The sequence below is a fragment of the Spea bombifrons genome, chromosome 1, assembly GCF_027358695.1.
Source record: "Spea bombifrons isolate aSpeBom1 chromosome 1, aSpeBom1.2.pri, whole genome shotgun sequence".
NCBI classification, from domain to species: Eukaryota; Metazoa; Chordata; class Amphibia; order Anura; family Pelobatidae; genus Spea; species Spea bombifrons.
Genome location: NC_071087.1, coordinates 163,432,403 through 163,445,125, shown reverse-complemented (window position 1 = coordinate 163,445,125; position 12,723 = coordinate 163,432,403). Strand labels below are relative to the sequence as shown.

Below are 12,723 nucleotides of genomic sequence, written 5' to 3'. Positions count from 1 at the left end.
ACACACACATACACACGCACACATACATACACACCTACATATACATATACACACACATACATACACACATACATATACAGACACGCGCACATACATATACACATACATATACACACACGCATATACATACATACACACACACACACACATATACAGACACATGCACACACACACATACATACACATATATACACATACGCATACACACACCGTGCTGGTACAGAATCCAGTGACCTCTCCTTCTGCCGGTATAGAATCAATTAACCCTCCTCCCCTCCAGTACAGGATCTTGTAGCCCCCCATCTGTAAAAGACCCCACCTGCTCATGCAGGACCCCGGTCCTCCCCCGCTGTAGGTCGAGGGGAATAATCGGGGTAGAAGTTGCTGCTGCTGGAAGTTGGAGAGCTTTTGTGTCTCTAATGCTCTCTTATCTCTGCCGCGCACGCAATCTCACAAGCAGCCGACGACCCTGTGGGCAGAACCCGCTCTGGAACATGTAATCCGTGTCTGCGTGTTCTCCATCGCTTAGGATGCAGCAAGAGGACAGCGGAGGGACATAGAGTCACATACTGGGCTTAGCTTGTGGCCCCTGGAGTTATTAGAGCCCCCACTCAGGGTACAAAGAGAAACCGTGTTATGATGTCATTATGACGTCATATCTTATTAAGATTCAGTTCATGTTTTATGCCTTTGAAGGCTACAATGTATCTGCTGATCCGGGGGGGGGGTATTTGAGTCGCTGGCTTTTAGATGCCCCGGAGACCCCTGGGCCCGGCGCTCAAAGTCATCATTCATTGATTAACGAGGTATCTTACCTTACCAACAACTCTCATTATCCTCAGTCAGCTGCCCCGACCGACACCTCAAAAATATCTGTTCTGTGATGTTCTAACCCCCCCAGGGAGAAGCTGTAACCCCGCCGGTATGTTAATCATTCACATTCCCAGCAGTCGCCCCGAGCCCAGGATCTGCCCCTGACGTTCACTTTTTCACCCCGTGCGGGGGTAGCTTTGGGCTCCTCGGGTATTCCTCGCCCCCCCCCCTAGATTGGCAGAAAATATTGGCCATTAGAGAAAAGATATTCATTGGCTGATAACAGACTAATTAACGGGCAGAGATTAACCCTCTCCGTGCCAAACTATTCTCTACCCAGCGAGTTCCTGCTTCAGATCCCTAAGAATTGGGGCAAATAACTCGATATCGGGCAATTCCAAGATCGGCCTCACCCAGCAGCTCCTTACAATAGAACAATCTGCGAATCCCGAGGCCGTCCGCAGACTGAACCGAGTCGCCCGGGACACGGGACAGCCCCGGAGTCAGAACATCGGACCCCCAAAGACCGGACCCCCAAAGACCGGACCCCGGACTTCATACGATCCACAGAGCCGCGGCTAAAGTATCGGAACCGTGCGCCAGCGCTTGGCGAAAATTGCCGTGGCTCGGGGTGCTGGGAGTGCAGTTATTCCCGATCTTTTTTGCCGTCCTTTGGAATACATTAAGGGCCGGCCGTGGGAAGTAAATGTTCTCCCCGTTCCATAAATCAGATCTTTTTGAAGCCTGGATCCCGCCGGATTATATCGGTGGATGGAACCGGTTTTAAAAGCTCCATAAAAGACAAACGTTTGGGGATATCCTGTCGGCCCCCGGGGGGCCGGGGCCTGAATGCGCGCCGACGGCTCGTCCCGCAGAGAGGAGATTTCTGCGTCCCGCGGATTTTGTGAGTGCGATAAAAGATTTGGTATCGGGGCCGAGGACCTGCTGAGCGCCGGGCCGAGTCCGACACATGGACGCCACATGCGCGGAGGGAGAGCCGAGGGGGAGCGGAGGGAGAGCCGAGGGGGAGTGGAGGACGGCGATGACAAGGACGGCGGTGTCAATAGACGTAAGCCCTGGCTCCAGGGGAAGTCGTCCCCGCCGGGTCCTTGCCGGGCGGCTCAGAGTGATGAGGATCTGGTCATAACAGCCGTTTAATGAGAGGCTTCTATTTAACCCCGCGAGGGGATTGTTGGAAATTTCTGGTTAAAGATTCCTCCTGGTATGAAAGAGACGCTTCCTCTCACCCCAGAGTAACCCGGCCCGGCACGGACACCAAGTCCGCCCTCGGTGTTTCTGGCTCCTCACACTGGACGGCCGATGGGCTGATACAGCAGGCTGAGGGTGCTGGGAGTGGATGGTTAGCTGCCTCTGTATTTTGATAGTAAGTTACAGTACTTTATTATAATATAATAAGTTCCTGTACTTTCCACGATGCCCTGCTTGAACTTAGATGTAGGTGGACTGGTTTGTGAGTTAGTGTAGCAAATATTTTGCGGCTTGGAGCATTTTGTCCAAATCATACGAATTTGCCCTAAAAACCGACTGACAAGCAGCAGTTCTTTACCGGAGAGAGGTAAAACACGCCGGATGTCGGGGGTCTCTGTATAAATGTACGCAGCGTGGGAGATTGGGGGGGCGTGACGCCTCTGCTCACACTCACTCAGTGCTCACTCAGAGTGATTCCTCGGGTCCCGTCCGCAGGCGGCCTCAGTGTTATTCCCGGCGGGGGGTCCTGTCCGCACGCGGCCCCAGTGTTATTCCCGGTGGGGGGGTCCCGTCCGCAGGCGGCTCCAGTGTTATTCCGGGCAGGGGGTCCTGTCCGCACGCGGCCCCAGTGTTATTCCCGGCGGGGGGTCCCGTCCGCACGCGGCCCCAGTGTTATTCCGGGCGGGGGTCCCGTCCGCAGGCGGCCCCAGTGTTATTCCCGGCGGGGGGTCCCGTCATCGCGCTCTCCCCGCGCCGCACACAGTTTGGGTTAAAAGTTCCTTCTCAGCTAAACCCAGCTCTAAGCTCTCCGCTCCGCCCCGTGACGGCTCCACAATTCCCTCTGTTTTTATGGTTTGGCTCTCGCCGAATGCGTTTCTCATCCAATAAATCTCTGTTTATTGTCACAAGTAAACATCTGCAGAGAAATAATGGGCAGTGACATCATTAATCAGCCCGATGATGCGGTAACGCGATCGGCGCCAAGGATTACGTTCTCATAGCGTTCCATACTTCGGTGACAGGTGACCCTCCAAGGGCGTTTGAGCCATTAATGTACCCGTTCGAATCACCCCCATCACTCTCAGCCGGCCCAGGGACCCCGTCGCTTCCCGCCTTTATACTCAGCGCAGAATGTTTGCCGGGTATGAGGGGATCGCAGGGTTCTACGGCCCTAAAAGCCCCGATAATGTGTATAGAAACAGCCGGAAACGGCTTTATAAATGAAACGGGGTAAATAAACCCCATTATTCTTCTCCTAAATGCCCCACTCAGTTACATAAATACCCTGCAAAGGGGCAGAAAGTGACATAAAAGGGCAAATGTTTTTTAGAATGTCAGTCGTTGGGTGAGAGGGTCTCTGGAAGTAAATGCTCTTATATTATTATCCGTTTTTCCTCCCCGGCGTTCGGTTCCTTGGCACTCCAGACGTCTCGTGGACTCCTAGCACTTCAGCCCCAGCGCTGGGACAGGGCAGCTAAGCCTCATTATTATGCACCGGACTGTGAGACGTGCGAGACAATAACGTTCTGGTGTTTAGAGCTGCGTTAAGTAGACGAAGCCCCATTCCGCCATGAAATGACTCCGTGTATCTTTGATGGGTGAAATCATGTGAACCCCGGACACGGACACGTTAACATCACGGAGGGAGATTTATCTCCCAGGCTCCGCCATCGTCAGGCCTGATGAATATGAAGTCCTCGCTCCATACATCAGCTGCGGGGGCCGATGGGGCGGATATGACGGTTCTGACGTGCGCGAGAAATATACTGAAAGCGGCGTTCGTGTTAACCCCCGCCGTGCCATGCCCGATGCGCGCCCTTACCCGTCCAGCGCACTGAAGGGTTAACGCGTGGCGCGTCTCCGCGGATTGATGTCTGTGCTCCGGAGCCCGATGGCGGTTTGTCACGGAGCGCAGTCTGTTAGACACATATGTTTCTGCCGGCCCTCTGAGCCAATTCCAGCTCGCAAACCGTCCGAAGAACATATATATATATAGCGGGTTTTATATCGCGGTGTGAGGCGGTTTCATTTATTTGGGTTATATTTGGTTAAATGGATTAGATAATGCTGGCTGTGCCACAGACTGCCACCGCTTAAAGCTGTGTCGGGGAGACCAGAGACCCCCAGAGTTTTCACTGCTGCCGGTGACTTGGCGTAGTTAGAGAGCAATTTAAAATGCATAGTGGGGGGGGTCACATTTGGGAGAAGCTGCAGCTCCAGAGCTTCAGTGTGGTGCCGCCTCTCTGATCCTGAAGAGAAACTCCCACAACCCTCGGCCAACCAGCTGGAGGTGACAGCGAGTGCACCATGTGGGTGCCGGCAGCCGGCGGCGTTCCCTGTCATATATAATAATAATATTATATCCCTCTAACCTCACTTACTGCCTATAGAGTCAGATTGTAAGCTCCTGTGCGCCGGGCCCTCCTCACCAAATTGTTACACACTACATGTTACAGCGCTACGGAATATGATGGCGCCATATAACGCATAATAATAAGTGGCGTGTGATGTCCGCTCTCAGGTTTATTACACGGGCCGGGGGGGGGGTTTATGACTGCACCCCGTTGGGGGCAGAACGTTCGTCGGCCGCAGATACCGGGTCCCGGCCGCAGATACCGGGTCCCGGCCGCAGATACCGGGTACCGGGGCTTTCCGTGGATCTCAGGGACCGGATTGATCTCCGTTGTTATCGGAGGATTTGCTGATCTCGGTATATTGCGGGAGATGAATCCCCACCCCCGGTGCGGACCCCCGCCTCACCCCCCGCAGTAACCGCCGGCCGTTACGAGACTCGGGGAAGCTGGCAGACATTTACCGACCGGCTCAACGTTTTTTAATGGCGGATTATTGCTGCGGATTTCTCCACGAAGCTCTATGACCTCATACGGCGCTCGTTCATTACTCAATAAAATCGCGTATCGCCTTTTATTTATCTAACGATTCACTTAGACGGGGGCTTCTGGGGCAAATCCGCAGCAACATGACCCCCCCCCCATACGGCCCCTCGATTACAGAAAGAGATTTAACTCCAAAGGAGGGGAATAACAGACTGGAGGCTGAGGTAGAACAGGGAGATAGGTGGAACAGCCTCCCAGCAGAAGTGGTACAGGGGATTAAATCCGGCTCCTGAATCTGGGCCGAGGCCGCTTCTTTCAGTGAGTGGGGTCGGAGCGCTGTCCGTGACGGGTTCGGCAGCGTGCGCGATGTTTGTGGGAGACGCGCCGTTTATACATAAAGCCCGGGAATTATTGGTTGAAACGCTTCTGCAGCCTTACTGGTAAAAGCTGGGGGGGGGGCTTTATTTTTGGCAGTTTTAGCCATATTTCTTATTAATTGAAAAATGTACGTTTGATGGATGAGGAGAGACAGAAAAAAGGAATAAAACGTCTTTACTGTAACTGCTGGTTGTTAACCCCCTCTGCGCCAGGAAACTTTGAGTGCTCCTACTGGCGGTGGGGGGAGGGGGAGCGCGGTCCCTAATATTGTCGTAAAATGTTATTTCTTACTGATTTTTGTCACCCGATATTTCTGATGCTTTTGATTTGATGTCATTGATAAATAAATGACGGAATCCGAGACGAGAGGACGGGCGCTGGTTTTTTAATTATTTATTTATTTATTATGTATTAATGGAAGAAATTTGGAGACCGAGGAGGCTTCTTCTTCGGATTCGAGGAGCCGGGGTCCTGTGCCAGAGATGCGTGGTGGGAACGCACCGCCTGCAGGGATCAGCCGCGGGTATTACGGGGCCGTTTAGGTGTTTCCGGGGTTCCTTTTGGCAGGAAAGAGTTAAATGTATGGTTTTAACCCTGCGCTGAATCTGCCGCGGGACTCGTTTCTTCGCTCCGTGCCGCTGGAATCCCGGCTGAACTCGGCGACCTTGCGTTTTTTCGTCTTCAGCCCCCTTAATAAATATAAATAAACCCAGAGATTTCCCACAGAGCGGATTCATAAAATATTTACATCCCCGCCATAAGCAGAGCGGGGGGCCGCGGCCATTAATCACACGCCAGAGGGCCGGCTGGCGGACGTTATCTCCCGACCGTAATGTTCTGTTTATCAAGCAAATCATCGGATCTCCTCGCGGGAAATAAACACGGGGGCCCCCGGGGGCCGCTTCGGTGGGCCGCGCCGGTTCTATACGTCCGAGGATTGTGACGATTAGAGGGGAAATTTGCGCGAAGAGCTCGCAGGCGAACGTTTTCACCCCGGGGGGCAACAAGACAGATTTTGGACGATGACTTTTGGAGGTTAAGCCAACTTTCCCTAAAATCTTGGGTGAAATACTCAGAATTCTGGCAAACCCGGGGGTTGTTTTATTTGCACGCGGGTCCCACGCGCCCCCTCTGTGCGATTATAGAGTCGGGGGGTTCTCAGAATCGCGGAATTCGGTGTTTGTGGATACTTTGTAAGTAATGTTATTCTGATGAACGCTCCCCGTGCCCCCCCAACGTGAACAAGCCCACCCCCCGGCCCAATATCAGCCAACCTGGGCGACCAGCATACGGGGGCCAATCATCCAGCAGTCTGTGTTTAACGCAGCCAATCACAGCTTAGGCAGAAATCCTGTGTCTGTGATTGGTTGATGGATAATGGGGGGATTACGAGCGCCGTACGCGCTCTACATCCACCGATTTAATCCCGTGGGGGCTGACAGTGCGCTCTATACGCAGCTTTACGTTCTCTCCATGCGCCTCACGCTTTATTTCCCTGGACCTCGTATCATATGAAGCACACGCCTATCCCGTGATGGGTCCGTGTGTCAGGTCACGGGAAGCTGCAGCGTATAAATCCCGAGCCGGGGTCCCAGGCGTGTCACCGCGGTCACATCTGTGTCGTCTCTTGGCCGCTGTCTGCGGCTCTCGGCTCCAGGGGCCACAGCTGCTCCTTCTCCGGCTCCTCGTCCATCACGGAGTTACTGGTCTTACTGGTCGGTGGGGCTGGGAGAAGCCGGTTAACCCTTTACGTGCCGGCGCGCTAAGAGTCATTTTTGTAGTGAAGTCCTGAAGCCAGCGGTGCTGAGGGGCTCCTCGTCCATCACGGCATCTCTGGGGGCCGACAGCCGAGTTACCAGCGGAATTTACCCCCTACCCCTACTAACGGAATAATGGGGGGGGGCAGCAATATCTATTACGCCGGGGAAGCTCTTCTTGTTTTATCGCACAGGAGAGCCACAGTATAGCCTGGGCATCGCAGGGTTAATATGTGAAGGTAGTAATGAACCTGTCGTTCTCTGGAGGGGTAGGATTTAAAGCTACCCCAGGCCGGGGCAGTTGGACGTGGTAATGAAGGAGGCGTAACGGGTCTGTGCATGCGATCCCGTAACCCGGCCTGAAGAGCTAGCACTCAAATGCTGCTGTAGGCTCCCGGGGGGCCACCCTTGCGTGACCTCTGACTATGCCTTAATGAATAATGTTTATTTAATCCCCCGGGATGGGGTTAGTGTACACAGTGCTGTGCGCGCGTGAAATGCTCGTACATGCGTGTATCGGGGCCGGAAATGCCGAAATCCGTACATTCACAAAATACTAAGCGGAGCGAGCGGCTGAACGTGAGGGAGCGGCGCCACCTAGAGGGTCTGCGAGGACCCCGGCCACACGGACGAGCATTCGCAAAAGAGAGCCTGTCCGCACGGCCCTCGCAAAGCCCCCCAACCGCAGAGCTATAAACACAAGAGAAAAAAGTCAGCCCCCCCATCTATTCACTTTCTGTGTTCTTTGCGCCCCGATGTATTATAGTCACCCTAGTTCGGCTTTTGGAGGGTTAACGTAGCAAACCTACTTTAAAGCATTAGCGGTGTTATGCATGCATGCGCAGACATTAGCCAATGGCGAAAAGCTTGAAACATTAACCCTTTAATAGCCATCACACATATTGCAGGGACTGGCTGTTGGCGACAGCCGAATGGCTTTAATACCTCATGGGAACCACAGCTTGTCAGGAGGCAAAGACGTTCTGCATGGCGTCACCTGTATTCAAGCAGGGATTCCAGCTGTGATATAGCAGGGAGAAAAGCACCAATGAGGAGCCTCAAATATAAGAGTAGAAAATTAAGGAGTCGCCCACTGGGGTAAAAAAAAAACCCCTGATAATCTGCCCCTTCACCCCGAGACTGGGGTAAAACCGCCAGCGATTAACCCTTTCATAGGCTGATGAGTTCCGGTTCAGCGTGGACGGTGTTAACGTGTGTATATATATATATATATATATATAGTGAACTCTCTGCACGCCGTCCGCCCCCCTCGCGCCCGCGCAGCGCTTTAAACCTGATAGCCTGTTAGCCGCGGCTGTCAGCCGGACGCAGCCGTTCCGGCTTTGAATAGAAGCAGAGATATCCCCCCCGGACCCCCGACAGCTATTGTGTATCCGTCAGCGGCACCTGAGCCCCGTCTGCTCCGTGTCCCGCTCCCCGGCGCTGGGAGGTGATGGCTGAAGGCTGCCTCCTGTGGGCTCCCAGCACCCCACCTGCCAGCCCCGTCACCCCATCCCTCAATCCCGTCTCTCGCCATAAAGCCGTCGGCCGGCGGTCCGCCCCAGCTGGAGGATTTGCTCTGACGGCCGCTCTTGGCTGTACTTTCTGTCCTTGCCGTGTGCGAGGTGACGCTCTGACATGCTCACCATAGAGGTTTCAGCGAGATGTAACCCTTTCGGTGCCAGCGGAGGAGGCAGAGCATCGCGCTCCATCACAAAGGGTTAATGTAGGATCCTGACGCCTCGCCGACATAAAGCAGGGAGCGCCAGAACAAATAATAATATATATATATATCTCCATCATATTCCACGGCGCTGTACAGCGGGGATACTGCAGATACTGAGTAGTGCATCAGATAAGTTGGACTTCACAAAGTGAGGAGCGCCCTGCTCCGCAGAGCTTACAATCTAGAGTATTTCACGCGGGTCACAAGGAATGGTGGCAGCTCGCAGAAAGGCTAAATCCTATCAACACCAGCCAGTGGAGACCCCCCCCCTGAACCCCCTGACTTCACTGTGCGTGATGGGGGTTGGCGGTGGCCCCAGGGAGCTCCCTCTGAGGGAAGATCTGCGCCGGCCCTGTGCAATGTGTAGTTAAGTGTAATGTTCAGCTCTCCGCCATGTTGATTTGCGACGGAGTGAAAAGCGGACAGGAAGGTCATTCCCGCCATAGGAAGGGGGCATTTATTAGAATACCTGACATTTCCCACAATCCCCTTACACCCGCGGCACATCTCCAGTAGATTGTAAGCTCTGCGGATCAGGGGCTCGCTGTGGGTTTATATATCTCTTGTGATTATTCTGACCCCCGTGCTTTCTCTGCGCTCAGGTGGAGCTCTCGGACGGCACGTCTCACACCATCACCGACGCTTACGCCGGCAAGGAGTACATCATCCAGGTGGCAGCCAAAGACTACGAAATCGGCACGTGGAGCGACTGGAGCGTGGCCGCGCATGCCACGCCGTGGACGGAGGAGCCCAAATACATCACCACCGAAGCTCAGAAAACAGGTAGAGCGGCCCTGCCAACACAACGGGTCCTAAAGGGGGCTTTACCCAGACTAATGCTTTCTGTCCCGCTGAGGGGGGCATTTAGAAGAAGAATAATGGGGTTTATTTACCCCGTTTAATTTATAAAGCCGTTCCCTGCTGTTTCTATACACATTATCGGGGCTTTTAGGGCAGTAGAACCCTGCGATCCCCTCATACCCAGCAAACATTCCGACCTCCTAGAAAAGAGGGGCATCAGGGGAGGAAAGAGGGGCATCAGGGGGAGGAGAGGGGGCATTAAGGGAAGCAAAGAGGGTCTGGATAATCCAAAAGATGTTTTTAGGGGCTCAGCCTTCAGATATAAAATTCCAGACAGAGACCCCAGAACGTTACCCCGGCAGCGGTTTATTTAAGAGAACCCCCTGCCGGTCGTGGTCGGTGTGTTGTTACCCCGTGGTACGGAGCAGGGGGGGTAATGTCGCTGTGTCAGTAATTAACTAGCGGCGGTAATAATTGTGTTTATTGGAGCGCGGCGGCCGGCCACGGAGGTCTCTGGAAGAGGCGATCGCACGGAGGAAGTCGTAAAAATGAGAAATACCCCGAGCGGAACATCAAAGTGACGAGACCCCCGAATCCCGCGCCCCCCGGGCACTTTATAATTAAAACCGGCAGCCTGCCAGCGGGCGCCTGCTGACCTCTAGGCCTTGTGTATTAGATGATAATTAAACCCTAATGAGAAGATAATGATGTGGCCTCTCAGCGACTTTAACCCTTTCCTTGGTTCTGCATGAGGAAATATGAGCGCGCCGGCAGCGCTTAACCCTTTCAGTGCCCGGGAGCAATAAACAGTGCATCTTTTCCTCTCTGTATCTGCCCCACGTCAGTCACCCCTGTAACCGCTTCTCTCCCAATCGCTGCCTCTCATCCCCCCATTCTCTTCTCTCCCATGTATCCACTACCTCTCCTCCTGCCTCTGACCCGTTCTTCTCCCTCCTTTCCATTTTGTGTCTGAATTCGGCCTTTAACCCTCTCCATTCCCTGAGTCTGTGACCCCAGAAAGAGGAAGACCCCTCCAAGTAGAGAGAGGACCCACAGGGGCAGCAAGCATGGGGCAAAAACCGGGGACCCCCCTCCAGCAGTCGCAGAGAGGTGACACGGGGTAGGATCCAGTTTGGGGCTGATCAGAGTCTTTTATCGCCTGTGTGCAGTCTCCTATAGACTCCCCGCGGGCTGGAAGCTGCCACTTGTTCCCTGCAGCTCCCCCCGTAACTGAATCCCCCCCCCACGTCGGGGGCCGGAGAGAAAGCATCTGCGTGGAAGCTGTTTGTAGGCTGTAACAAGCGATAGATCATAATTATCATCAGCCCGGCTCTCACTGACTCCGGGGCCCCGGGAGATCCCGCTGCGCAGCGCAGGACGCAGGATCTGCATAATGGAGGTGGCGGCGCGGCCGTAAACCCGGGTTATACCTGTCCAGGTGACGGGCTGCGCTTCTTAACCTCTTCACTACCACAGTAGATACAGCGGGGCCTTCCAGTTATTAACCCTTTGGCGTTTAAATCTTCAAATTGATGACTTGATGGCAGTTCGTTTATCGCTAGAATTATTGACGAGTTTTTGTGGACGTCGTGTTAATAGAGAATGACATAGGAGGGGAGTCAAGCTGCTGATTGGACAATCCCATGGGTTGCTATGGTGATAAGACCACTTTTCAAACTTTGCACTAGAATCCAAGGTCTCTTCCTCGTGTATAACGTAATCTCCTACCGATATCCCGCCTCGTAAAGGTACCCGGGGGCCGATACATAGCAGTTTTGGTAAATGCGGAACTTTTTATCTTTTTTTTTTTTTGTTGCAGAAACAACAACTACAATCACCACGACGACGACCACCACGTACCGCCAAGGTGTGGCCCCTACCACCAAGGTGTCCGAGCCGGAGTCTGTGATTGGATCCTCGGCGGCGCGGGTGTCGTGGCTCGCGGTGTTGTTATTGGTGCCCGCCGGCGCCCTGCTGATGTGGTAGGTCTTCCGGGATCCCCAAAACCAACAATTCCAAAGATCAAAGAATCCAAAACCAAACCGTTTTATTGGTCAAAAATATAAAAGTTTACTGATCCGTTTTAAAGCTCCTGTTCCACTAACTGCTGAACTGTAAGCGAATTCACCATTACACCGTGCCCAATACCGCTGAACGCCCAAACCCTCCTTGATCCTGATTGGTTGTTGCCATAGAAGCTAAAAAAAACTTTGTTAAATGTTACTGAGTTTAATAAACCTCCAGAGGCAATAATATAATATATAATATAATATAATATCTGCTGAAGAGAGGTCGGTATTAATAGTTATTGATGTTTGTAGCGCCGCCATATACCGTAACGCTGTAAGCATCGTCTAAGTGGAACGGCGCCTTTAACCGACTCTCCGTTTCTGTCTCTTCCAGATCCCTTCTTTGCGTTCGGACTGAAGAGTGGGTTCCAAGATTTTTTTCTCTATTTTGCACATGTTAAGGAGAAAAGCGTTTATTTTCAGTTTTACATTTGATTAATGTTACTTTCCCTCGGAACGGACGAACTACGGAGCGCTGCAACGGTCCCCGAAAAACATTCAAGATAATAAAATCCAAAAACGCGCACAGTGACGAAAAAGACAATGCTGTCATGAAAAAAAAATGTCTGCCAAAACAAGGAGAGCTTTCTGGAAAGCTCTCCCCCTGCGCAGCGTGTCTGCGGGAGGCTGTACACGGAGACTTTGGATCCGGTTACCGTAAGAGTCGTCATTGGATCATACAGCTACACCGCCATGCCAAAGACCACCGCTACACCCCCCCCACAATGCTGTGCTCCCCGAAACAACATGGAGGCGCATCGCCGGAAGCGAGACCCCCAACAAAGCCTTCTGAGCCGCGCTCCCCCTCCGCCTTTATTTGCCGCGCTTTACTTTCTTGGCAACGAGCAGACTTTGTCTTTTTGTTTCGTTTGTTGCTTTTTTGAGGGGGGGGCATCTCAAATTTATCGGCTGCCGATATGATATCGACGTCTAATCTAGCGGATCGTTTGGCTCGGATGGCGTTTCCCGAAAGGATTGCATTTCCGAGGCGCTGAAGTGAGCATCCTGGGAAAACAAACATTTTTGTTAATAAACGTTCAATCAGCCCGGTTTACTCTGCAGCTCTCATACATTTCTGATCCCTTCCGTAAAATGGGTTTAAAACAGGAAAGTTCTGGAACGAAGTGCGGCAG

General features: G+C 52.9%; 1 protein-coding gene across 2 annotated transcripts in view; it reads left to right on the top strand.

Annotated features, from left to right (window-relative positions):
• The window catches only part of CNTFR (ciliary neurotrophic factor receptor), an 89,622-nt gene extending 77,228 nt beyond the window's left edge, over positions 1–12,394 (top strand). Inside the window, exons 8-10 of one of the 2 annotated variants that reach the window (XM_053448717.1) lie at positions 9,323–9,503; positions 11,341–11,503; positions 11,925–12,394. In XM_053448717.1, coding sequence (XP_053304692.1) covers positions 9,323–9,503; positions 11,341–11,503; position 11,925 — 345 coding nt within the window. In that variant the 3' untranslated portion in view covers positions 11,926–12,394. Of the gene's footprint in view, positions 1–9,322; positions 9,504–11,340; positions 11,508–11,924 lie in introns of those variants that run through there. The other variant, XM_053448708.1, reaches the window with a different exon arrangement.
• The last annotated feature ends 329 nt before the right edge of the window (positions 12,395–12,723 follow it).